This window comes from Poecilia reticulata, chromosome 5 (assembly GCF_904066995.2).
Source record: "Poecilia reticulata chromosome 5, P_reticulata-male-v2, whole genome shotgun sequence".
In the NCBI taxonomy this organism is placed as follows: domain Eukaryota; kingdom Metazoa; phylum Chordata; class Actinopteri; order Cyprinodontiformes; family Poeciliidae; genus Poecilia; species Poecilia reticulata.
Window position 1 is genome coordinate 5,753,230 of NC_088834.1, and position 27,870 is coordinate 5,781,099.

At 37.1% G+C, this 27,870-nt stretch overlaps 1 protein-coding gene and 1 long non-coding RNA gene across 4 annotated transcripts in view; one reads left to right on the forward strand and one right to left on the reverse strand.

Annotated features, from left to right (window-relative positions):
* LOC103464720 (uncharacterized) overlaps positions 1-27,870 on the forward strand; it is a 217,634-nt gene that overhangs the window by 114,149 nt on the left and 75,615 nt on the right. For both annotated transcript variants that reach the window (XR_533698.3, XR_533696.3), the window contains exon 3: positions 15,778-15,891. This is a non-coding gene — a long non-coding RNA (uncharacterized LOC103464720). The remainder of the gene's footprint in view (positions 1-15,777; positions 15,892-27,870) is intronic.
* LOC103464721 (metabotropic glutamate receptor 4-like) overlaps positions 1-27,870 on the reverse strand; it is a 178,246-nt gene that overhangs the window by 17,839 nt on the left and 132,537 nt on the right. For both annotated transcript variants that reach the window (XM_008409022.3, XM_008409021.3), the window contains exons 6-8: positions 26,916-27,056; positions 10,004-10,204; positions 1,021-1,157 (exon numbers count right to left, since the gene is read on the reverse strand). In XM_008409022.3, coding sequence (XP_008407244.1) covers positions 1,021-1,157; positions 10,004-10,204; positions 26,916-27,056 — 479 coding nt within the window. The remainder of the gene's footprint in view (positions 1-1,020; positions 1,158-10,003; positions 10,205-26,915; positions 27,057-27,870) is intronic.

Here is a 27,870-nt window from a genome sequence, read left to right on the forward strand (position 1 = left end):
AGAAGGCAGTTACTTAATGTTCAAGTGTTTGACCTTCGGCTGCTGTAAACTTACTTGTGAGTATTTATTTTAGCGGTAAGTGGGAAAGGTCAGACTAGGGATCACATCAGCATTCGCTCTAGATTCAGCAAAATGTTTTCGTGGAAGGTGAAATTATCTGAAGGACGAAATGTTAGATGAAAAAGGAAACCTGTTGTTTTCTCCACAGGGATTTGACAGCAGTGTTTCTCTTTTTTGAGGTTTATAGAGAAAATAACTGTGTAAAAAAATCAATCGGAGAAGTAAAACACAAATTTCATTTCCAGATATTGCTCTCCTTTGTGGATTTCCTCTTTTGCAAACATGCTTAGAAAGAAGAATTAAATCCCTGATTTCAGACGGGGTCTTATCAGTTTTATTCAATTGTGGTTGTTTGTTCAAAGCCGGTAAATTTCTCTTTAAATGTGCATTTAATTAAGACCTCAAAGAACACTAATTAAATACTGCCTTAAGAATCGGTGCAGCCAAGTAGCACAGCAGGTACCAGCTCCAAACCTCAAAGTATTTCTTTTCTCTACAACATGTCAGCGAGTAAGAAATAAAAAAAAATCCTCTTAAGCTGCTGTTCAGTTGCCCTCCTGCCTGTTAAAGTCCGTTTCCTTTGCTTTTAAAAAACATTAACATTTCCATTTCTATTTGTAAATCACTGTTATTTTATGACAGTGTCACCCCACAATGTTCTTTTTTTTTTTAAGTCACTGAATGCGTCTGGAGAGATTTTATTAAATATGTCTGTCCTTAAGCCCTTATGGCTTTCTTTTCATCACTGTCTGCCCTGTTAATCATTCAAAGCCCCCTCTGGTTATTTATACCTTTGAAGATGGGACTTAGCACTATCAAATGATTTGGGAGCAGTTCTAATAAGCTGTTTCAGTGCTGAAGAAATATGTTTTTTTTATAGATTTTCATTAGAAACATGGACACAAACTTTCTGCAGAGTGCAAGTGAAGAATAAATTGAAATGGAAAGGAAAGTGCTTACATTCAGATGTAGCTGGTCTGTCCAGTGACCAATGACTTTATATTCAGGTGTTCGGTTTCTGATCTGGTATTGGTAGATCTCGTAGCGTCCCGGGGCATCTCCGTTTTCGTTGAAAAGCACTGGGTTGCCAGCTATGCCTAGATGAGAGAAAGACAATTATAATTTACAAAACATTTGTTGGTTTCTGCGTACTGAGCAGTGATGTGTGAAAGGAAGCTGTGCCATTGCTCTTGTCGCACCAGTTGTCATTCTACTACATTAGAACATAATCTGAATCTGAAAGGTTTTCCAACAAATGTGGATGGACTATTGGGCACTTTAGGTGCAAAAAAGTCTTTCCTTTTAAGACCTTAAACACAATCCTGACTTTCATTTTTACCTTATTTATGTTGGAAAGCAGAATGTGATGGTGTGCAGGAGATGGCACATTAACTGTTGGAAACCAGAAACTTTTACTGGCATTTGCTTTATTGCAGCCACAATTTATCTAGTCTGGCTCTATATTTCTATATCACAGCCCATATCTCCAATCAGTGCAGTGACTGAAAGGTCTGTTCCATTGTGCAAACTGATACGTAGCTGTTTCTGTCAACTAAAAGGTCACTCTGAAAATGTCTTTGGGGTTAGATAGAACTGCGAAAGGAGATAAAAACTGCTGCAAATGAAGAAACAACGTGAGAAAACTGTCATAATATTTAAGATAAAATATATATTGATCAAATATAATAAACTGCATTTTTAGAATTTAGTAGATTATATGAACAAGGCCTAGTCAGTGGGAAAAATGTGACTTTATTTTAACAGTGATCTTACTTTCTTATTTTAAGACTGTCAAAGTGTCTTATGTATGGCTTTGACATTCTGAAAGCTATACATAACAAAATATTTTTCCACATTTGAGGCAATACATGATTATGAGTCACAATAAACAATAACCAAGTTCTCTACCAGAATCTGGAGGAGAACTTTATACATAGTTCTCAGAGGAAAAAAACAGGAACTTCTTCTCACTTCTGCTTTTAACAGTTACCTGACTTCAAGCATCCCCCCCCTTTTTTTTTTTTTTTTTTTAGGCCACTGTTGTGTCATTATTAAGTGTCCCAAACCCAATGCACATCCTGTTTAAGACCAGGCGGATAAACATGTTCACTTGCAGCCAAAGTATTTCTGCTGATGAGCATTGTTTTTCCTGCTCTTTGTTTCGACTCTGGAGGATACTGCCCTAATCCATATCTTGATGAGTCAGCCCTACTGGATTACAAGCATTACTGTTTTACTCAGCCTCTGCCTATGTGACAATGCCGCCCACACTAAAGCATTGAGTGATCACTGCAGGATTACAGTGACTTTATCAAGCTGAGGGGAAACATGTCTGGATAAACACATTAAGCTATTACCCCACTTCTAAACAGTCACATATTCTGTCAAGGATTTTAATAGTGATGTGTTTTTTCTCTCAAACTTCCATGGTTACAAAGGGATTCTATGGTTTATCTTCATATCTCAAGTCTTTGAGTTAACTTATCTCCTCAAGTGTTTCTGGACACAATCCTGCACCAAAAGAGGAAAACAGATCATAGAAATTCAGCTGTCTTCTTCTCCAACTACAACTTTAAGCCACCAAAAAAAAAAAAAAAAAAAAATATATATATATATATATATATATATATATATATATATATATATATATATATATAATTTACAAACATTAAATATGTAAAGGCTTTGAAGTAACAAAGAAGCGGATGTTTTCTAAAATGTATGTTTTTTTTGTGCAACAAGGTATTTTAATTTATGTCAAAAAATACTTTACAATTCTGTCATCATTGGAATAGAAGAAAAAAAAAAACAAAAGGGAAAATATTTGTCTTATTTCCTCTTCTTTTTGTAGTAGCATATAAGCACTTAAGGGAAGTCAGAGGAAAGAGAAACGCTGTTTGAGTCAGCATGGCCAGTGTTTGAGTTAATGATGAGAAATTAAGGCTGTCATTCTCCATAAAGTGCTTGTCTAAACAGTTCACTCAAAAGTTAGAGGCATAATGAGTTCCAGTGAGGCCCCTGCCACTACTGTGCTCTCCTGTGCATAACCTGGGGTCACACATGTGTACTATGGGCCACTCATCTGCTCTTTTATGTTGTGCTCTTAAAGAAACAGCTGGGGTTAATGAAGTGCATGTAATTATATGTAATATTTAATGATGGTGGCCCTCTCTCGTCTTCACCACTGTATACATATGCTCTCTAATTATTACTGGGGGAAATAATTAATCCAACCTGTGCTTTTTCTGCATCATTAAACAACCAAAACAATTTGGTGACTGACAACTACATGACAGCTAATCATTAAGCTCTAATGACCCATATGCAGAATTTGCGTAGACTCCACTTCACATTTTGAGAGTATTTAATGTTTCTTTGCTTCATCCGCCTTCTACAATTTTGTTGTAAGTTGTGAGTATTGTGTTGATGAAAACAAAATGTACATGTGGCGTTGTGGGAAGCGCTCAGAGAAGAATTAGATTTTTTTTTCTCCCCTACCTCCTAAAAAAAAAAATAAAAAAATTGTACAGTCCAAAAAGAATAGGAGGGCCTTGCAAAACATTCACACTTATTAAATTTTCATATTTTGTTACAATATAATTAGTGTTCAAAGTGTAACTATCCCCTGTGTGAAACAGGAAAACTCTTTTGAAACTTTTGAATAATTCAAACAAAGTAGGTGGCGCCAACTGAGAGAGTGGGCCACAGCCAAGTGCAGGAATGAGCGGAGGGGGTATAGCAGTGGTCAGGATGACAAACGCTGCTGCCTGCTTGGCACCTTATCAATCTATTTTTAGGCCCCTCTAGCAACTTTTCAAAACGGCGACGAGCAACAACTGTATTAAGTATTTTTTTTAATGTATTTTTGGAGACTCTTATGGCGACATGTGAAACACCAATTGCTCTGCAACTCTGCTGCAGTCCCACTCTGTTTTGAGCGAGAGTGCTACCGTGGGCCTCTCCCTATTCACTGTAGTCAGTGTTACAAAGTTGTCCGTTATGCAGCATACTGCCAGCAGTCAGAGCAGAGGAGATTTCTTCCACTCTATGTCCAATGGTGCAAAAAAAATCACAAGTGTGCGAAACCAAGAAGCGCCATCAATCGCTTGTTATGCTAACTCCTGCTTTTCACAGGGCCATGTCTCTGAGTGAGATGGCTTAAACTCCAATGTGGGGCTGTGACACTGACATCAACCAAACCGTACCAAGCAGTACTTTGTGAATAATGAATCTGTACAGTTGAAAGCAAATATAAATTTTCAACTGTAGCAGCTACTGTTCACCCACAAACGCCAGTACTGAGATGTTTTTTGGGCAGTGTTTTGTAGAACTAAACAAATTTACACAAAAATGTCAAACATGCACATAAACATAAAGAAAACACCTTAAGAACCAAGTTAGACACTTTATTGGTAAAAAGTTGGTTTGGGTTTTAGTTACTCTTTAATGTAATGAATTATGTAATAAATTAGGTGATACTGACTAACACAAAGTAGGAAGCAAGGAAATGATTCATTGTTTTTAAATCTGTTTACAGATAAAACATTTAAAGAATTGACTTGCATTTGTAGTTAGCCCATTTATGCTTTATTACCTTTAAGGAAAATCTATCAAAATTAAGTCAACCCATTGCTTTCAGGAGGGTAATACTTAGAAGACCTGCTTAGTAGAGAGTAGTGGTGTGTAATTTAATTTACCTATAAATATAGTTGTTCTGGGAAGGCTTCAGAGGTTTGTTAGAGAATAAATGAATGATTAATGTACTTTATTAATCCCAGAGGGAAATTCACATTTTAGTACAACATATACAAAGAACAAACATAAACTTTGGATATGACATGACATGATAGACAGGTGCCTAAGGTTGCAGCCCTGGGGGGCGCCACCCTTTTGTTAGATGAAAATGGCAACATTAGATAGGATGAGGGGGGGAAGAAATCATAAAAACAATGACCTCCTAAAGTATGAAAATCTTATTCTGGAAAAACAGAGGCACTAGGGCACAACTGCAAACCTAACAAGATATAGCTATCTAGCTAAGCTGACAGGCTGGGAAAGTACAGCATTGATCAAAAAAGCAGCTAAGAAGTAGCCCATGGGAACTAAAGAGGAGCTGTTTAGTTTCACGTCTCCTGTGAGAGAATCTGTCAACAGGAGAACTATTAGTTGTCCTCTTCAAAAACGTTGCCTTTAAGAGTGACAAAAATGAAAGCCATTGTTAAAAGAAAGACAAAGAAAGTTCTTTTTGTAGTTTGCCAAAAGCAATGTAGGCAACACAGCTGACAGGAGAGGCATAATATTCTGGTCAGATGAGTCCAAGATTGAACTCCATATATATATATATATATATATATATATATATATATATATATATTCTGCTTCAAAATTATAATGCAAACCTGTGTTGATCTATCATAAATATACCAATAAAATACATAGAAATCTGTGTTTGTAATGTAGAGAATAAAGATATGAATATTCCAAGACTTTGTCTATATCTAGAACCAAAATAAATGCATGTGTCAAACTCATCACTGACAAACACACTCATATACAGACCATGTTGAATTATCACAAACATGCCAGTTGGAACAATCCCCTTAGCTACACAACTAGCATCAAAATCTTTTAGAGAGTGAGAGACGTGTAGAAGAAGGAACTATAAAAGCTTTCCTTTATTGCAGACACTGTGACGTATGTCCTCAGTGAGAACAAAAGTGGATAAGGCACTGCTTTTTGGTTTGTGGTGGAACAGAAACACCTCCCTTTCTATGATGTGATTGCCAGAGACATAAACGCTGACAGAAAGGTTCATTCAGCTGTGGCCCAATAAAGTTTGAACAACTACCAGACATTCACTGAGGGAAGGATGGTCTAAATGTGGTTGTTCTGCTGTTTTTGTGGCCACGGCTTAGGTTGCTCCAAAGAAAAGCTGCATCTCAGGACAGAAAAATGTCTCTACAATTTCAGGCATATATGTGACAATGCTGTACAATCACAGTTGAAAAAAGTATGATTTCTGCTTTTTTTTTCAGTATGAGCCAGCTTGAATCTAACAGATATTATTCAAATAATATCTATTTGTTTCTTCATTCAACCAGCTGAATATGTAGTTTCCATAGATGCAGTCCAAACAAATCTTTTTGCAGGTGTCAGCTAAAAACTGTGACATAAAACATAATACATCACTCTCCTTGCTTGTAAATTATTCATCACAACAAAAGGAAAAAACTGACCTACTTCTGTAAGCATTTTGGTCGATTGCTGATTTAAGAGAAAAAAGGCAGAACAACAGTTTGTTTCCTGAAGTGTAACATATAATTTACACAACACAAAGATAAATATCATCTTTGAAAATGTGACACGTAGCAAATCTACTCTCAGCAGTTTGCTGGTTTATGGATTTGGGCCAGATCGATATACAGCTGTGAGCTGATGCAATTAGATGGAGTGTCGTGCAACCTCAAGGCAACCCTCCTGGACAGTGTGTGTGAATAGTGTCTGTCTGGTAGAAACAAAAATCAACCAAAAAGTGCTTACTGCACATGTCGCTGCTTGCAGGCATCTTAAAAAAAAAAAAACTGTAGGAAACACAACAACACCTCTTGGTCTCCACATTGTACAAACTGCTTTGAATGAACCTACATGTCATGCAACACCTGTGTTCTTAAATAAAAATTAGAATTTTCCATTCAGTTACTGTTTCTTTTTTTTAATTTATTTGTGTCAAAATATTTCACAACTCTTGTGATTGGATCTGAACCTGCAGGCTCACAGGAGTACTTTAGTTAAAAATCAAGTGCACTAATATAACCAGCTACTTATCAAAATGCTTGTCTAGGATTAACAGGAGAACACAGAAGCTGTTTTATGGCAGGACAAGAAGCCCATTAATAGAACAATGAGGCATGTTGTGAACAACAGCCCATCTCCAGTTTTTTCTGCTCTGTGCTGTGGGACAGAGCACAGAGCAGAGCTGCTCAGTCGGTGCATCTGGGACATTAAGGGGATCTTGATAGTTTCTCTTGAAGGACACTATTTACTCTGTGAATTTTTTCTCTCACCAACTTCATACAGCTAAGTCGCATTTGACTGTAAGAAATAAACCTACATTGAATATTATTTCAGAAATACATCAATTGCCATACAAACTGACAAATATAAAATGCTTTATCATTCACAAAATGAATTTATTTTGCAGGTTTCATGTGTTAGTATGATATTTCCATTGTGATAATGCAAGTAAGGGTCTGTGGTGAAATCATTGCTCAAAAGGCTTGAAAATAAGACTTAAAAATCAAAATTAATTTCTGCTTGGGAAAACAGGATCACATTGGAAGATGTCTCTAATTGGCAGTAACCTGTTTTATGCTTGAGCAGCAGCTGGATGAGTCCAGGTGACATCAAGTATTATTGTTTTAAACACCAAAAATTACATGAAAATTTCTGATGTATGAAAGCATTTATTACCATAATAAAGTGTGAATGATCTTTTGTAATGCGAAAGACAGCACAATGACTCACTCAGTTATTTGAAGGAAAATGTTTCTCTTCACCTCTCAAATGTGAATTAAACATTGAACTGACATTCTGTAATAAGTAGATATTAGAATGACAAATTAGCTTGAAGAGCAGGAGTTCAAATGAATAATTTATCTGTATAAACAGTGCATACTCAAGTCTCTGTAAGGAATTTTAATTGTCTTCAGTCCCGTAGCATTATAAAACAGTGTCTACATAATGGAACTCTGGATCAGTGCGTTTTGTGTGAAAGCAGTCAATTATTAACATGCCAGTCATGAAAGTGAACTTGACTGATAAGTGGGTATAATGTAATGCTGCAGGAGGGGAGGGAAATTAGGCCAAAAAATCAAGGGAATGAAGTCAGTAGAGTTGTACATTGGTGCTTGCATCTGCTGGAGAAGGTTAGTAAACTGTGTGCTTGTGAACGGATATTGTTTCCAACAATGTCAAGATGAAGTAGTTAATATGAAGCACTTTAAGCAGCTGAAATAATACAGGTTTTTATTTTATTTTCAACTGGTTTCTTCCCACGTACAGACTCATGGCCTCGTTTTTCAGGAAGCTATGATAAATTATATTCTGAACTTTACTCTCCAGAGCAGGACAGTCTAAAACCTGTGATGGAAATCTGCTTGTGAATTTTTATGAATAGTGTCAAGCAAAACTCTCAGTCGTCTGGCATCTTTTATCTATTAACTGAAAGGGTTTTGAACATGGATTTTCTTTTCATCGCCAATAGCCTTCATAATCACAAGCTACAGTGCTTTATGAATTTACAACTAAGGAAATTTATGTTTTACCCAGTTTTTGATAGTCTTTGGCTGCAAACATTCATTTCAATTTAAGTTTGCAGTTTGTGAGTCTAATACTAGAAGTTAGTATTAGTATTCTCAAATGTAAAAATTTTAAATGATCTAAGAAAACAAGTTAGTGTATAATCACACTTCCTAGGAAAGTGTGATAATATACTTTTCTCTAGCTGGGGCCTCATATAGCCACAGCTGTATGAGGCCAGTGAGTTATAAACGAAGTTCTTTGATCCATCAAGCATCTTAACAATTGCCTTTGGAGCTAAACATAAAATGTTTGCCAGAGGTTGAATCTTAATCCAAATTAGTTGACTTTTTCTTTCACAGTGCATCAAGGGTGACATTTTAAAATGGATAATCATGAAATTCAGCCATGACTTTCATGGTGCCCGACTGAGTAACTCCTGGTAATTCTTTACACGGAGCGATTTCATCCAACACTTTCATCATGTCAAGGTTAACCTAATAAGACCTCTCTGGCTTAATATGTGTATGTTGCAATTCCTATAGCTTTATTTGGGTTTGTACATTGAGATATATCACAAACCCATCATATTTTTTTTTATCTGAAATTAGAACATCTTTATGGAAACACAATGACATCGACCAAAAAGTGTAAAAACTAGTCTGGAACTGTGGATGTTCTAAATGTAAGTGCTTAAATTTGGGCAGAATATATCATTAATATTAAAATGGTACTTAACTCAATGTAGTAACACTTGCCAGAGACTTTGAGTTTTTTTGTTTTCATGTAAACAGTCAGCGATTCAAAGAGAAAATCCTGTAAGGTCATAAATGCACCAGCTGGTTCACATTACACTAAAACTGGCTTAACTCCTGGGCTGTGTTTTCTAGGAAGTGTGATAATACACTAACTTGTTTTTTTAGATCCTAATTTTTTTACATTTGAGTAAGTGGCAGCTTTTACACCAAGGGGTTCTGACTAATTAATATGAAAACTCTAATAGACAGCCCTGAAATTCTTGACACAGTGGTATTTTGCTGTACATCATGACACACATATTTGACAGTCATAGTGGCAGTGTGTAGAGGAACAGCACTATCAAAGGAAGTCTGAACGAGAGAGAGCAAAAACTGTAAAGAAACCAGAAAAAACACTAAAATTATTACTCACTGGAGAAAGTTCAGAAAAAACAGGTTGCAAGGCACATGGTGACTTAACCTTGTTTCCATCAGAGTAGTAAATAACAGCTTGCTTTCTCTGGGTTTGTGCTTCTTGGGTTTTGTTGCTTTCCCAGGCATCTCTCATCAGACAATCATGATAATCTTGAGATAATTTCACCTACTTGTTTCAAATCAAGGAATTTTTTGAGCAAGCATAATATTAATTTGTGTGAATCAATAAGTTGGAGATCACAGACAGGTTTTTAGGTGACTATTTATAGGTATGTGATTGTTTGCCAATATGTGCCAATACATAAAATAAACATTTGTGTTTGGCTTTGAAAGTGCAGAATTAAGATATGAAAAAGCGTTTCAGAAAATACTGTTTACATGTTAGAATTGGTCATAGAACAAAATGAAAAAAAGTTTTCTTTTTCTTTGTTTTCGTTGAGCAGAGAAAGACATTTTTGTTTGAAGGAACTGACCTGAGAAGTTTAGCCGGCGAATATGCTTGAGGAGATGGGTACCGTTGATGGGATCCATTTTTGCGCAGAGACCCACCTTCCCAGGGCAGAGTTCTTTGTGCATGTTGTGCAAACCGTGAGCCATCGAATATACAGCATCTATAACAAACTGAACCTTTCCTTCTTGCTCAAAATCAGAGTCCTTCCCTATTCGCTCCTGATCTGTAAGACACAAGGATATTTGCAAAATCAAACCATTTATTCCACAATATTTGCAATTACAGTCATGTTGGATTCATATTGGATTAGTTTTTAATGACTTATTTGAAGTATTTTCTTTTTATCTTGGGGCTGTTTTTCTAGGGAGGACTGACAGCACAAAATACAAATTTGATCATATTTAAACATATTGTGGATTTTCTCCTGTCCGCTAGAGCCAAAAGTATACATCCAGTTTTACATATATGCATAAGTCTCTCTCTCTCATATATATATATATATATATATATATATATATATATATATATATATATATATATATATATATATATATATATATATATATATATATATATATATATATATGAAATACCCAATGACATAAAACATAAAATGTTGTCTATCACTGCATTAGGAGTCATGAGAGACTGTAAGGGATTTTAAAAGTGGAATTGAAATACACAGTTGCAAAAGAAAACAGAGTCCTCATGAAATCTGAAATAAACCCTGTTTCAGGATGCACATTTTGTGCAATAATAGGAAGGAAAATGTTCATCTTGAGACTTATTTACTCAGCAACATAAAGATGATCTTCAAGTGTGCCAACATTTAGTAAAAATTCTCTAACTCATTGTTGAGCAGCTCAAGTTGGACTAATCTGGACAAGCTATTTGAAATGAACCACCTATATGAAGGATGTGGCTGTAATCCAAAAGACGTAGAAGAAAATGCATTGCTCCTCTGTGAGTCCTATTCTTTCACCACTGAATGGGTTCTGCCTCTTGCAATTAGCTAGAAGGTAAACATTGGGATCGCTGCAGAGGAGCAAATCAATTTTAATATCTGGAGGGGAAGTTTTTCCTCTTCTGGGAAATCTCATCAGTTAAAAAAAAAAAAAAACTAAATCTTTCTTGTATCTCCACTGAGCCTTGATGCAATTCCCTCTTAGCTTCTCTGTAACCATTGAATATTGGGCTGACATTCATTTGCCATTAACTATTAACATCATGTCACGTGGCGTCAGCAGATTAAATGACCTCATGTTAGTTCAAATTTGAGTGAATTCTGACCTGGCAGGTTCCAATTAAGCACAGGCTAAAAGTAGAAATGGAGACATTCATTCTTAGGACAGGGATAATCCCCTTATAGTCTCAATGTAATAACTGGTGATATGAGTTGATGAATGTTTTGGCCAAGTTGTTCCATAGTTTTTGTGATTGTTAATTGCTGTAAGAAGGTAATGCCGGTCAAGAAGACACAATATGTCAATCCTAACTCATCCTTTCTCTCCCTAAGCCTCAAATCATAAAGCATTCACATTGTAACTCTGCTGTGCATAAGAGATTATAAACAAAAAATATAAAAAAATAAATCAGGTGTGTTCAATTTAGATTAACAATAGACTAATTACTGTGGATGAGCTAATGATAGAACAGCATAAAACTGCTAAATGGAATCCAATTAGGCTTTGCAAGTTAATAAGACTTTAACAAGGGATATGCTGCTAAATTCCTGCAATTATGATTGTAATGTTCGGCAACAAAGACCAACTGTTTATTGCTGTGCAACTGAATTGTCATTGCAATATTTACAAAAACTGTTAATGAAACCAACAGTGATTAAAATTGTTTCCTATCTGAATGTGTTAAATATGACATAATTTAAAATAACAAAGTACATTGATAAAACGTTAACATATCAAAGAAGCTTATATTATGTAGAAAACTACATAATTAAAGCGTACATGTATTTTCTGATGTAATTGGCAATAAACATAAATTGCTTGATGAATGAATTCATTTGACAAATATTGCATCCAACAATTAGAAAATAAGAACTCTTGCATTGTATTTGATTATACAGTGTAACATAAATTAATATATGTTTATTATTTTAAACAGTAGGGGAGGTGGAGCCTGGTGGGCAGCTTATCTCCTAATGGTCAAGATCAAGACCCAAGCTTTGTGTGCTGAGCCTGAGAAAGGCAGGCTTTGCTCTTTAGGAAAACTGGTTTCTGAAGTTTGCAAAGCAGGCATTAGGGTTAGGCATCTCTGAGGTCAGCAGTCTGACCCGAGAGAGGCTGCTCATGGATTGGGAGAGTTAGAGCAGTCGTTCTTAACCTTTTTTGAGGTACTGAACCCCCCAGTTGCATATGCGCATTCACCGAACCCTTCTTATTCCAACCCCCCTCCGACACACAAAATACTTTGCGGTATTCTGATTTAGTAATGTAATTATATTAGCTGTGTAACCACCTCCACACCACTAGAGGCAGTACCAACCCCGAAAAGATGCGACTCAGGAGCAGATTAGACTCTAGAATTTGGTAAAAACTGTGAGCTTTGCTGAAGTAATTAAAGACACAAGCTCAAATCCATGCTGAGAGTGGAACTCCTTCAATCAGTGCTCCTCCGCAGCACTGATTGGCTAAGCAATGTAACGTGATCCTCTGGAGCAAGTGATGACAAAGCGGGGCGCGTCATCACGACTTTACACAAGTGTGTCTTTACCTCCGCGGCAGAGGCTCCGCCGAACCCCTGAGACCGACTCATCGAACCCCTGGGGTTCGATTGAACCCAGGTTAAGAACCACTGAGTTAGAGGAAAGTGACTTTTGTGAATGTACAAATGTATCCCTGAGATAATCTCAGATAAATGTTACACTTTATATGTTAAAAAACAACATGTTTATTTTGAAGAATGCTTCTCCATTCAGTAATAATCGTAAAGACAGACTGGCTCCTGGTGTAAATAATATCAATTTTTTATTATCATTCAACAGTCCCTTTCCAATGGTTCAGGCGATTTTCATTGGCCACTTCAATCTGAGGGAGTCCTGGACCCTAAATCTGAGGAGGTCTGTCTTTCATTCCCGGTGTGTCCAGCTCCTCGCTTCACACCAGAGGGGCTTTAATGTCCCCTATTATCTCATGAGCTTTTGAAATGCATGAATTATTGTTGGAGGTTACGACTCGGTAATTAGGAGCCACAGGCCCCTGATTGGACAGAGATTGCCACAGTTTTGGCCGCCACACTGATGCCATGGGGAATCCTGTGAGCCACAGTGGGTGTGAGTGATATTTCCCTTGGAGGCTTGGCAGGCCACCCACACTAACTTTCTGTTGTGTATTTTCCATAAGACCATTTTCCTTTTTTTCCCCCACTGTCTCTCTCTTTAGCTCCCTCTCATCAGCATTTTGGCTCCCTTGCACACATTTCCCCGGCTGGCATTTCAGAGAAACCCTTTTAGATTACATAAAGCGCAGGCAAAGTGTGGGTGTTCTCCACTGAGAAGTCACACGAGACTTCATGTGACAGAGAGTGTGGGCTAAAGACTTTTGACCTTTTTATTCTGCTTGTGATGAGCCAGAGGCAAACCAGTATTTCCCTGCCAAGACAGTTGTGTATCCTCTCTAATAAATCTGACACCACTGCTGTAGGTCCCAAATGCACCTTTTTAAAATCCTATATTTTTCCTTTGAATCTTCTATGTGGAAATTTATATCTGATGTGAAAAATAAGATCTATCTATATAAATCATTTGTATTGCTGAGCAGCCTACACCTCATTTCAATGAAAAGCCTCAATGAGAATACAAATATTACATTAATGGTAAATCACAAGTTTTCAGGAAGACATAAGTTACTGATGTTTACATTTGAAAAGCTAAATAAACATATATATATACTTTGGTGTATTGGTATATACATTTGATTACACTAAATCAGAAAATGATGTATGTAATACTTTTTCTTTTAGAGCTTCCAGTTGCTAAAACAGTTGTATGAAACTACAAGCTATCCTCCATGGTGGTCTGATTTCAGTATTTTTCATTAGCTAAATAGCATTTTCATAGGTTCATTATTTGTGTTCATGAATGTTCAAACAGAAAGTTTTTCTGTGCTGAGTTGCTGGTCATCATTTGGTCACTTTATGTTAAAAGATGTTATTTGGGATGCAAACTCCACAGCTGTTAAACATTGGGCACTTCCAGAACTAAATATCACATGTATTATTTGTATTGGCTATATAGTATTTAAATCTTTCTTTTATGTGTTCCTGAATTTTAACAAATTGGAGAATAAGCAATGTAATTTCTGTAAGTATAATCAAAGAATTTGGTTGGGTGGTATGTCTTCAGATTTTAACCTGCAACATTTTTGGTGTTAAGATGCTGAAATCATTCTCAGTACAAAATGTCCAAGAGTTCATGCTAGATAAAATTGTCCCCGAGTTACAGCTTGCTGTTTGTCTGATGAGCTCAAGTTAGCATATGGCTTTATCCCTCTGAATTAGCTGTTAGCATACAGCTTTATCCCTCTGAATTAGCTGTTAGCATACAGCTTTATCCCTCTGAATTAGCTGCTAGCATACAGCTTTATCCCTCTGAATTAGCTGCTAGCATACAGCTTTATCCCTCTGAATTAGCTGCTAGCATACAGCTTTATCCCTCTGAATTAGCTGCTGATAAAAAAGGTCTAACTTACTCAACTGTCATGGTGATAGTTTTGAATCAGCTACCAACTTTGCCTTTGTTTTCCCACCTGAAAGAGTTGTACACTTTTTTTAGGACAGCGTTGTGAAACAGTATTTCAAATATCATACATATCTTGATTATAATCACATTTTTGTTCCATTTCCGTTCCATTTAAATTATTATTATTTATTTATTTTTTGTCAACAAATACCCCCCTGTGATTCTCATGGTATGATTTTTACCCAGAAGAAAACAAAATCCTACAGCCTCTTCAATTTGAAGGTTTCACTACTTAGCACATTCAGTGCATTTTTATGCTGATGGCAGTTCTTAAAATTAAATGAAGACAGATTCATAGTAGCAACATGTGACAGTTATTTCCCCTTTTTATTTGAATGTGATGAAAAAACTAATTCCAAATGCAGAAGCACAGTTTGAAAACAGAGACACCTTTGATTCTAATTAGGTGCGTAAGAAGAAGCTGCCTGCCAGTTATTGGTTTCACCTTATTAACTGATCATTAGTGTAAACTTGGTAGAATAATTATATAGATTGGTGTGTGTTAACACAAATACTTCTTCTTTTAAAAAAGCATCTATTGAACTAAATAAATCTGGGAGGAGAGTATCATTTGATTGGAATTTCATTTTCTTTTTCAAAATGGGATATCACTTAAGTCAATTACCAATATTTTCAGAAGCCAGTACATGTGTATGGATATAATGAGACAAAACCCTGTAAAGTAGTCTATGTATTAATTCTTAATTTAAATACAATGATGAAGACATAGTCTTGTAACTTACTCCACCCCTCAGAGATGGATCCAACAGGGCTCGGCTAAGTGACAAACTGGCTATCCCTACTGGCTAATGTGCAGTCTTTCTAAACAAGTTGGACGACACAAAATAAGTTTTCTAAACTTTGAAAAAAGATCAATAGCTAAATCCTTTCCAGCCTGATCCTACTATCCCACGATGAAGCACATAATGTCATGGATAGGTTGAGTTTATGTAATGATGCCTGTCGCCATGTTGTTGTGGTCTGCGCCCATTACTGGTGAAGTTTATTATTATCAAGTGTCTGCCTTTCTGTCTACACAGGGAATTTGGGGATTCTTTCTATCCTTTCCCATTGTGTCTTCTGTCTGTTACCATCTGGAAGAAGACTCCAGAGTCTGTGGGCCAAAACCAGCATTCTTGGTGACAGCTTTATCCGTAAGTCTGTCAGAAATCTCAGCTCTCTCCCTGTTATGCCTTCCCATCTTGTCCTACTGCCCTACACATTTGAACTTTGAGCTCTTACTCCTTTGCCCATGTCTCTGTTTCCCCCTCAACAACAAGCCCCTGGCTTTCACAGGAATCATTCAGTAATACGCATGCACACAAACTGAACTCAGAGACCACACTTTCTACTTTATGCAACGTTGGACTCTGTTCTGCTCTTCTTGCACTGTTCATCACTTTGAACTGACAGATGCCTGAAGTTACTGGTATGTTATACTTGAATCTTCTGTTCTTCTGTGGGTCTCAGAACCGCTGTGCAATGATCCAGAGTCCAGTTTTCAAATGAAAGTAAATTCTGCATTTCATTTGGAAATTAAGATCCCAGTATTTGAAGGAAGAGTGGAGAAGACAGAATCCATGTAGCTAGAAGTCCAGTGTAAAGTTTGTACAGTCTGATTACTTTGGGTGTCTCATCATCTGCTGGTGTTGGTCCACTTTGTTTTCTGACATCTACAGTCAAAACCGCCATCTGGCAGGAAATTCTAGAGCACTTCATGCTTCCTTCTGCTGACAAGCTGTTTGGAGATGCTGATTTTATTTTCCAGCAGGACTTGGCATCTGCCCACACTGCCAAAGATACCAAAAACTGGTTCAATGACATTGCTGTTCCTGATCGGCCAGCACACTTCCCTGACCTGAATCCCACAGAAAATCTATGGGCTGTTGTCAAGAGGAAGATGAGAGATACCAGATCCAACGAGGCAGATTACCTGAAAGCAGCTATGAAAGCAATCTAGGCTTCCATTACACCTACATGATGCCACAGGGTGCAACATACCAATAATTTAATGATTTACAGAAGTTAATATTAGGGCATGCTTGCAAAAAAAACCAAGTGCATTTTACTACCCTGATTTGGTGCAAAAACTTACATTTCAGTATCTCTGTTAGATAGATAAACCATGCTCTGTGCTAAATTTCATTTTTACAATACAAAAGAAAATCCTCCTGTTACAAATCCGACAAGCTTTCCAAAATATTTCCTATCTCTTGCCCAGTGCATTCTGGGAAACATTCCAGCCACCCTGCAAGGCTCTTCAGGATAAGCGGTTTAAAAAATAGATGGTTGGATGGAAAAGCACATGTTCGCTTTGTCTGTATTGCTTTGTTTTCTGCAGCTCTCCCACATCATTAATGCGCAGGCAAAGCAGAGTCCACAGTTTGACTGGTTTCAGTTCTACCTTATCTCTGCTTTCTATGCGTTAATCAATATCAGTTTTACCTCTTCACATAGGGAAAGGAACAGCTTTCCCCTTCTTTCCACAGTGAGTCATGCACATCTATATACTTTGATCATGCTAAGAAGCAGAGTTACCTCCTCTGGACACAGATAATTCTGCAGGACAGCGCATGTGGCTCTTGTGCAGCTGCCTCAGGGACAATGCAGCGCTCTTCATCTGAGCAGAAATAACACATATGCTACAAAAGAAATCTGACTCATTCTCATTGACCCAAAACCAAGCAAATAGGGAAACGTGGCAGTAGAAGATCTGTATTGAGTGGGGTGAGCATTTAGCATTTCTGAAGAGTCTTTAACCTTCTCACCAAACATCTTGATAAAGTGAAAACACCTTGATTATTTCTTTGCATAATTTACAGCCCCCTTCACTCTTAATGGAACTTTTAAAGAAGTGCAAATAGCCTTAAAATAAGATAATCTTTTACCACTTTTAGCATATAATGTTGAGAAAAACAAAAGTATGATCCAGTAGGGGCAAAGTTCAATTAATACTTTTTTTTTTTTTTCGAAATTGCCATAGCTTTCAACTTTTGGCACCTCTCCTTTGAACAGTTTTTTCGTAAAGGGGACTTTGTTTCACAAGGCTTTCTATGATATTCAATGCCTTAATCCTTTATATTTCTTTCTCTTTAACTCATCTCACAAGTTTTCTCTAAGGTTGAAGTGTAAGAACTGAAATGGCCATGGAGAGAAGCTGATATTGTGTCTGTTGGAACAATTTAACTTGAGATTTTCCAAATATTTAGAATTTTTCTGAAGACAACCTAATGTCTTCATTCTTCTGACAAAAGCCACATTTATATTTGAAATATATTGCTACTTTTAAAAGTTCATGATGCCATACAGAATAAAAGGTTCCCAGAGCTTTTAAAAAAGAGGCATGCCCACACAGAGTTCATTACAATCTGATCTGCAGACGTTTTAGACCGTGCAGATTTTCTTACGCTGGAGTGACATTCTTCTCAGTTGACAACTGACAACTAACCCTAACCCATATTTATTTTAATAGAATTTGTTAGCAGAAACAGTCATTTTATTAAAAGCTATTATTTCCAAAAGTGGGAATTTTTACCCACTGAATAAAATGCTGGACTGGCCTACATTTTAGTTGTTTTCTGCTGCAATAAAGTTTTCTGCTGCAATAAAAAATTTATTCATTTTCTGGCCCTTCACATATTTTTACCACAGGGCTTTTGTTTGTATCCTAAATATTTAGTCTCTTACAGGTTATCCCTGTGGGGCTACATTTTATACCTCGTTCCTCTTTTATTGGTTATATTTAACTTGTAATACAACAAGCCATCAGAAAACTGAAAATGTTTCTGATGCTCTGTAATGTAGAATCCAAATTTTAGTTAACATATTTTTAGACACAATATGGGAATGCTAATCTACTGTTTTAATGGGAAAACTATTTTTGGATGTACTTAAAATGTATAAGTTTGTTGCTCAAACAGTAAAAAGTTAAATAGTTGAAGGGGAAATTACCTGCAGCCCTACAACAGCTAACATGAGTCAGAGTAATGTACATTTTCACAACACAGATTCCATTAGCTAGTGTCGTGTAACACTCACCACTCTGCTGCTCTGAGTACTGTTTTTTATTTTAGGGAAACAAATTGCATACAGGTTGTTGTGTTTTGGCAAAACCCTGATAATAAACTGCTGTAAAGCAAACATGATGTTTCGTTTTGTCACTTGATTTTTCTTACACAGTAAACAGTACCTGGGAGGTTTGGGTGTGCACTGAAAAAAAAATAAAAAGAGATGGATGTTTAATTTATTCCTACTCGTATAAGCAAGGCAGGACAGTATGTGATTGACATTTTTTTATCTAAAATTGAATTAGTTCCTGATCTTCTGTATATATTTACTTGAAAGTTAGAAAAAAATGCACATTTTCACAAATGCACACATCTGGAAAAGCTACATCAAAGAGTTATCCTATGTTTTATTCCTTTTCATGCTGTTCTGTGGGATGATAAACTGATCTCTGTTTCTATGCCATAATTCCTACAAGGACACACTGCATGAATACTGTCATGACTCAGTCTTATTTAGAAATACCCATGACTGTGTGGAGGATTATACATTGTGTATTTGCAAATCTGGCTCCAGGTGGTGTGATTACTCAGTGGTTAGCGCCTTTAACTTACAGAAATAAGGTGGTGGGTTTTAGTTCCTTTTTGTTTTTCTGAAAGTAGTGCGTTCTCTTCTCAAACAGAGCTTAAATATGCAAATACTCCAAGCCACAAAGCTGCCCTTCAGTAGAAATGTGACAGTAATTGTTCAAGTTTGTGTCCATTAAAGATATTGATTTATTGTGATGTTCCTCCTGGTCAATGGTAGTTATGCAACACTGTCAAATTATACTTTTAATATTTTGTGTTGCACATTACTTCCCCCTTACTTTAAGGTAAGATTTGATTTTAGATTTTATTAACCTTTTAAATTAGCTCCAAGCAGGATGTATGGGTGCAGATGTCAACAGTGTGAAACATCATGTTGCAGGTATGCTATGGTACCAACTTTTTAACACTGCACTTGATTAATCATTGTAAAAATTGTTTGCATTTTTCTTTTTCCCTTTAATATAATACACAAAATATCCTTTTCAGTGATTGAACATAGACATATTCATGTTTAACACTAATTATGTAGGTTTAGTTCCAGTAATATGATGATCATTTATTTTCTATATTGTGATTTAGGTTAGTTCCCTGCAAGTATTATTTTAAAAATATGGTACTCCATTTATTACATAGTCTTTCTTAAAATGTTAGAGGTTACCGCAGCAACTATGCATCTTTCTGTCTCTATCCTTCTGCCCTTAGGTAGTGGCTCATTCCACTATGAAATGTGTTACTCCTTAGAGAAGCTTTTACATCATCGGCTATTGCCAGATTTCTTGCGTATATAGTATAGTCATATTCTGCATGCCATGTAACCATTATTAAGCCAGCAGACATTTCTTTATCCTTGTTAAAGGCAGGAATTTATACATTTCCTCATACATGATACTGTTTTTATTTAAGAAAATATTTTTGTGAATACAGTTTCATGCAAAGCGCATACTTTAATAACGTGGACCTAAAAAAAAAAAATCTATATTAAGCGTAGAAATCTGTACCCCATGAACCTCCCCTTAAATCAAAGAAACATTCACGCCTGACATTCATGCCAGGCATGAATGCACAGTACTGGTTTGGGGTTGAAAATGAATTGAAAGAATTCCATTGAGATTTAGTTATTGTCTCCGCTAAATCATCCATGCACCGCTATTCTCTGGGTGCGTTTCGTTTCCATGACTCTCTTAGCTGATCTAGAATATTGGTGATAAAGATTTTTTTCTACATTCAGAAGGTGACAATACCAGGTGAATAAAAAAGCCAGCAAAGGTTCTTTGATGTAATTTTATTTTTGATTGACGTCTTCTCACAGCTGTTATTTCGTCAGAGCTGAATCTTTTTAAGATTGAATTGCTATTCTAACACATCCAAAGCAGCCTTGTTGTTTCTAAGTGGGAGACTAAATACGTTTGGACCTCAGTCTCCTACCCACAATCACAGCTTCCTTTCCTTTGGGAGCAATTCTCATTCCAAGCTGCTCTGAAAAGCTGGCAGCCTTAGTTTTGTGTTTTACAGTCCATATTGTGCTCTCCCTCAAAAACATTTGCAGTGCTACTAAAACCCCCCACTTTTAAAAGAATATTTTGAAATTAACATGTTAATTAAATGAATGATTGTAAGGATTTCGACCCTTAAGTGGCCAGATGTCCTGAATCTTTCGATGCTAGATTTGAGTGTTTTCAATTCCTGTGCAGATTTTAATTGAATAATGTCAGCAAACAGGTTGCATATAGATGATTGATACAAATCAAAGCATCTGTCACAATTCAGTAAGAGAATTAAAGCTTAGTCCCCATATCAAATGGAAATCTGGATTGTATCAAGCAGATCAAATCAGAAATTCCTCCACTGTGCATGACTTTAGAGATGAAGAACTCTGAGGATGATTGCCTAATGTATGCTTCGGGCAGGAGTTATCTTAATTGTATTGTGACACTCCTCAGGAGAACTCTGTGTTCATAAATATGTTCCTTAGAACATTTCCAGTATCAATTCCAATGTTGTAGTTATTAATTATTTAATGTGAGAGTGAGAACATAGTAGGAAAAATAATTTTCTACCAAGTAACGTATTGAGTTTAGTGCTTAGATATTTGGTTTTACCAATACATCTAAAGATTTTCTGACAATTTTTTCACGTCGTCATAAGTATCAGTTCTGCACTTCCCAGGACAACTAATAATTAGGTTTTCATGGGAGAAAAATGATACTTTTGGGGTAAATGAAGTTGTACATCTCCCTGAGCACACAATCCAAAATTGAAATGTTTTTGTACTGGCAGCATCATCCCCCAGCAATGTATTTTATTTTTAACAGGGACAAGTTAATTAGTCAAATTTCACATGAAAATGGTTGGAGCAGTCCTAGAAGAAAACTTGATGGAGTGGAGCACGGGAGTTGCAATAATTATGTGTGACAGGGACTTGCCCCCCTCATGTTTAAAAAATGCATTTGTTTGGACCCCTACACAATATAATGTTATTTCCTCCAACACTGTTTGTCATCATAGAAAATAATATATAATAATAAAATAATTTCTAAAGATATTTTTACCCTGTGGTTTGTACTATAAAGCACCTATTTTCATTTAATTTAACCAAATCTGAGGATTTTTTCCTTTAAAATCGCAGAATTTTTGCATTTTCCCATTCAAATGCTTGGAAGCGAAGCCGGTCAGGCAACAGTGAGCTGAGCCTCACCTGGGATTGCGCAACCTCTCGCTAACTGTACTGGCTAACTGTACTGGACTGATAAATCATAAATTCATAAATTAAAAATATTTAATTTATGAACTGATTTTCCATAATTTAGCTTATGTATTTAATGTACTGTGTTTTTATTGTCACCGACTGTGTGTGTAACGTGTTTCGTGTGCTGAGGAGCGATCAGAAACGGCAGAGAACAGATTCGAGGTGAGGCAGGCAGTTCTCTTGCCTCATCGCTGGGGGCGCTCATGTTCCCAGACATTGTGACTCCACAACTGCAGAGTAAGAAACAGTACAGCGAGCTAGCCATGCAGTAGCTGCGCTGATACAGAGGGTGAGAAAGACGTGGTTTTGAGTTGTACTTTAACAGTTTCTCCCTGTGCTGTTAAGCACAGCACGAAATTAATAATATCGACATGTCTAAGTTTGAGATAATGAAATTATTCTGTGGTGGCGGCGCGGCTATGGATGGCTGGAGGGCAAAAATAGCCTTTTTGCCCTCCAGCATTGTACGCATGCGCGAAATTTTCTTATGTAAACAACATGCAGGGGTCTAGATTTGTAAATCCGATTATCATTAAGTCGGTGCCTCACCAGCTATGAACCTCACCGCACGTCACTGATACACACACAGTTGGAGACAAAAAAAAACACTACATTATAGACATAAGATAGATTATGGAAAATCAGTCCATATATTAAATGTTTTTTAGCCATTTTATTGTCAGCGTACAGACAGGATGAACATGCTCCCATAGAATGGCAGCCAGTGCAGTTAGCAAGAGGTTGAGCAATCCCAGGAGAGGCTCAGCTCGCTGTTGCCTCACCGGCTTCGCTTCTGAGCATTTGAATGGGAAAATGCGAAAATCCAGCAATTTTGAAGAAAAAAATCATCAGAATTGGTTAAGCTAAGTAAAAAATAGGTACTTTATAGAACAAACCACAGGGTGAAAATAGCAATATAAATGATTTTATTATTATATATTATTTTTCCATGATGACAGGTGTGGCTCTGCTTCACCTGCCTCCCCTGACCGCACGTCACTGGTGTGTATCATGTTTTGTGTGCGGAGGAGCAATAAGAAACGGAATAGAACAGACTTGAGGCGAGGCAGGCAGTTCTCTTGCCTCACCGCTGGGGGCGCTCATGTTCCCAGACATTGTGACTGCACAACTGCAGAGTAAGACACAGTGAGCTAGCCATGGGACTAGCCATAGAGTAAATAAGTAAAGAACAGCGATATATTTGTTTTCTTCTCTCTTCCAACATCAACATGAAAGACTACATTTCTACACTTAAACAGTTTTTTAAAGTGGATTTTCAATTGAAGCAGGAGATAACTAAAGGAAGACCAACACCGGAGCTGAAAGTTTTGCTTCGAGACAGTTTAATGATTCTCAAACGGAGTAGAAAAGACATGCCGAGGATAAACTTGGCTTTGGATGAACAGATATTTCTGTGCAGAATTAGTGGTGCATGGATTTCATTGATAAGAAAAGGTAAGACAGCAATAGGATGTTTTTGTTTAGTTTTTTTAATGAAATGTGCGTTTTGTGGGCTACAGTTTATGTATAAATAATTCAGTAAAGTAGAAGCGGTAGCTAATCTAGTTTTTTGGTGTTAAATCCTAAAACATGAAGCAGCAATGTTGTCAGTTGCTATGGCAACGAGTCTGCTTGTAGCTTGACGGATACAGAGCGAGAAAGTGCTTTCTCGCTCTTTCCCTTTGCTGTGGATCATATCACGAAATTAATACCTACATTTCTAAGTTTCACTGAGTTAACGCGGCTATGGATGACATGTAAAAGTCTTTTTGCCCCCCAGCGTTGTATGCCTGCGCGAAATTTCCGTACGTCCAATAACATGCATGGTGTCTATAATCGTAAGTCAGTGCCTCACCAGCATTGAAACTCACGTCGCTGATATATATATAAAGCATTTTTTTCTAGAAAAAGCCAGCCAACCTTCTTCAATTCTTACATAGTAGATTTTTTAGTCTGCATCAAACACTGGTAAAGGCACACCTTAGTGCTTCCAACTGGAGTAATGCCATTATTACACTCTTTTCCTGGGGTTGCATCTATTTCCTCATATTATGCCTGCAGCATTAGCAGAGCAGAGCACATAGTGCTGGGGGGAAAGGTGGAGGCCCACAGTGCAACAAAATCTGTAGAGAGGAAGTTATGATGCAAGAAAGCTTTGAACTGTGCATAGCATAAGAAAAAAAAGGACAATTCTGATGTTATTCTGATGATTTTGAGTTTGAACTTATTCATTTGGGAGTATGTACAGGAACATTAATCCCACTATAAAGCATATGCACTGCATCGGATTTAGCCATAGGCAAATTTCCACCCGCAGTCCTCAAGGAGGGTAAAACACAAAATGCTTATAAAAAAATAGAGACAAAATGAAACTGTAACATAATTGCAAAGTTAATACTGCACTATTAAACACGCTAACCTGCACTGCAGAAACACCTGCCAAATGGACCATTTTAGTGAAAATAACAAGATCCACAACAAATTAAATGTGTCAGCTATAAAACTAATTTAACTTCTTTTTGCTACTACCATTACTGGTGTATAAAAAATTTATCTAAAATGAATAAACATCACATAGATTGTCCCTGCTGAATTCCCACAGTATGCCATTGTCACTACCATGTTGTACTGCGAGGATGGTGTATTCAGGGGATATGATTACATTTTGCATGCAAGACAGAAAATTTAAATTTGGTCTCACCCCATCTCTTTCTCACACATGCTCTCCTATGGCTTGAGACAAACTGCTAATGGCTTTGTCTCCGCAATATCTTTGTTTTTGCCATTCTCTTACAGTACAATGGCCAGATTAATAGTTGTCTTGACAACGCTCTCCAACCTGAGCTATAGATATATGCTGCCTACTTCAGAGTACTTGCCTGTCCTTTCAGTTTATCTGGATCAGTGGCTCAAAAAGTGGGTATGCAGGGTGTGCAACGCATAGGGGCGCAGCACCAGAGGGGGCGCCAAAACCCCGTCTGGAGGGAGTGGCGCGCCGATGATGTTTTCCCATACACTTCAGCGTGCCTTACGCTCCTTCACCTCGCGCACATAAATGTAAATGTAGCGAGTTTTACCCTTCACGTATTGTCGCCTCGGGGGGGTTGGCGAGAGTGAGTGAGCGTCGCTCCTTCACCCTGACGTTCCTTCCCCCAGTGGGTGTGGGGGGGAGCGCTGATCTATGTTTTCGCATCCACCTGAATAATATGTAGTTGCCCCACTGATGTGGATGACCTCATTGAAGTTGGCTCATAGGTGAGCCAGTTCACTTATTATTACTTATTGCCTAACCTAACAAAATGCAAAAGAACAGCTTTATTTATGCTGGGATTAAATTACAACCAAATGGACTCTATAGTTAGGTGGCCTTTAAAGACATGTAGCTGCACTGGAGTTTATTCAGGGGTGATATCAAATGTTGATTGCACGTTCCCATCACAATTTCTTTTTTTTTTTTTTGTAAACTAAAAACTGTGCACAGATTTCCTTCCACTTCTCTAAACTGTACTACTTTCTGTTGGTTCTGTTGGATTTAAAGGTCTCAATGTGGCAAAATGTGGAAAGGCTGAGGGGGTTTGAAAAGTTTGTCTGTGAGGTGGAAGGGATGACACTAAATTTAACATCTGAATTGCGGCTTTCAATTTGGCAATTTGGTGGTGAAGGGCTACTTTGCTATGGTCAAAGAATCTGGATTACCTTTGATCAGCTCTTGTTCAAAACCTAAAATAGTTAAACTGCTCTACCCACCATTCATTTTCTAAAATGTCTTAAAATAGCACTTTACTCAAGTGCCAAATTGGAAGCTCAGATAAAAACCTGAATTCACTGTCATGGAATAGGAGTGATTGGTTATAGTGAAGTTTTTTTTAAAGAGTTAATTTTATCCCAACTAAATATAGACAAGGTAATGACAAACTGACGATGGCATGACATTATATCAGTGACAAGTTATGGCCCAGACTGACTGGTCTTATTAGACAGAAAAGTCTGGAAAGCATTCTTCATTTTTGCAACTCACATTACTAACAAGCAATTCTTTAGCTTTATTAGGAAAACCCCACATCTTTTCAGATTACCAGAGAAAAAGAACTAAATAAAAGTTGCTTTTTTTTCTCAGTGATTCTAGTTCCCTCCAGCAGACGACCTTGTGGAGGTGGAGTTTTGTAAATTACTGAGGCAAATTGAATATTTTAAATAAGTATACATAACGATAGAGAAGTATGCATTTATTTGCTTCTGTATTAGTGCTTAAATTACTGGCAATTAGCCAGATGCCCCAGATTAGATTAGCAACTGCTTGTACTGCTGTATAGAAAAACTGTATACTCTATTGAAAAACAACAGAAAATCTCTAAAAAGGAATATGTTGTTATTTATATGAGGTTGTACATATTTTCTTTTAGTTTTGGTAAATGTCTGCACAGCATATTTAGAGTGGAACTTACGCTTTTCTATCAGTGTATATTGTCCCACTAAATAGAGTTCTAAATTATGCAATGCTTTTCCTTTTCCGCGCACTGAGATTGTACTAAAAAGCCGTAAAAAGAATGGCACGGAGCCGGCTTTTTTCATCTAGCCCATCTAAGCCTTTCACTCATTATGGCCATATGGGTAAACAGACATGAGTCAGCAAAAGTACAGAGCAGCAGTAAAAAGAGCTGCCAGATGAACTGAGAATGTATAGCACTTCAACTTTTTATAGGTGGGCAATGCTTTCCAAAACACTTTCACGATGAGCCCAATGTGTCACAGATGTAGACAGAATATCTTGGAGTTGGGTAAACGTTTAAACAAGCACACATCAGATATCTCTTTCCTGAACAAGAGAAGATCTTACTTGTGCACTTTTTGAGACCGGACCCTTTCTTCACGGCGTGACGGCTGAGTTTGCATTTGAAGTTGTTCTCCCAGAACTCGGCAAACCAGATATTTCTTCTGTTGTTTTCCAGTGTGCGGCTAATGAAGTACCTGTCAAACCCTAAAAAACATCAATGGGTTCGCTGTCATAAGTTCAGCCAATGTAATCAATACAGGTGGTACAATCTCAGAGCAAAGGCTAGGTGATAACCTGTTCTATAACTGAGTGTGTTTTACAATCCATTATGCAGAATATGTACATATTTAAAATTTATTTACTACTTGTAATCAATTTTGTTAAACATTTTTTCCATTAATGCTGCAGTATGTAACTTTTATAAAATTATATATACATATATATATTTGTTGAAACTGTCACTATGTCATGACAGTATAGTATGAGACAGATAATTTGTGAAAAAGTGCATCTCCTCTGCCTTCTCCCACTGCTCCCAGAAACAACCAATGCCAGCCAGGAGATGGGTCTTAGCGCTGTCAATCACTTCCTCATGTGGCATTGCTCATTCCCCCTTCAGCTCCTCCTTTGTTGCCTGGTAAGGTGCTGCTGCAGCGTACCAACTGGTCCTGTGCTAGAATTACTACCCAGACTAACTAGCTCAGGCTAGTTAGTGTAGCCACTGATGACAGCAGATAAACTGTTTTCCTGTTACGATAAGTTGTTTTGCTGCCATTAGAACATTAATGGCAGCAAAACACTGATAACCAGTGGATCCAGTCCGGTTCTGACTGGTTTTGGAGGCTCAGCTGATGATCGGTTTGATTATTAAACTCAACAGCGATTATTTATTAGCTCATCATTAATCTGGGCGGAGATGAAGAAGCAGAACCAGTGAGCTCCAATCAAAGACTGATTGACAGTGTTAGCACTGTCAATCAGCACTGATTGACAGTGCTAACACTGTCAATCAGGGCTA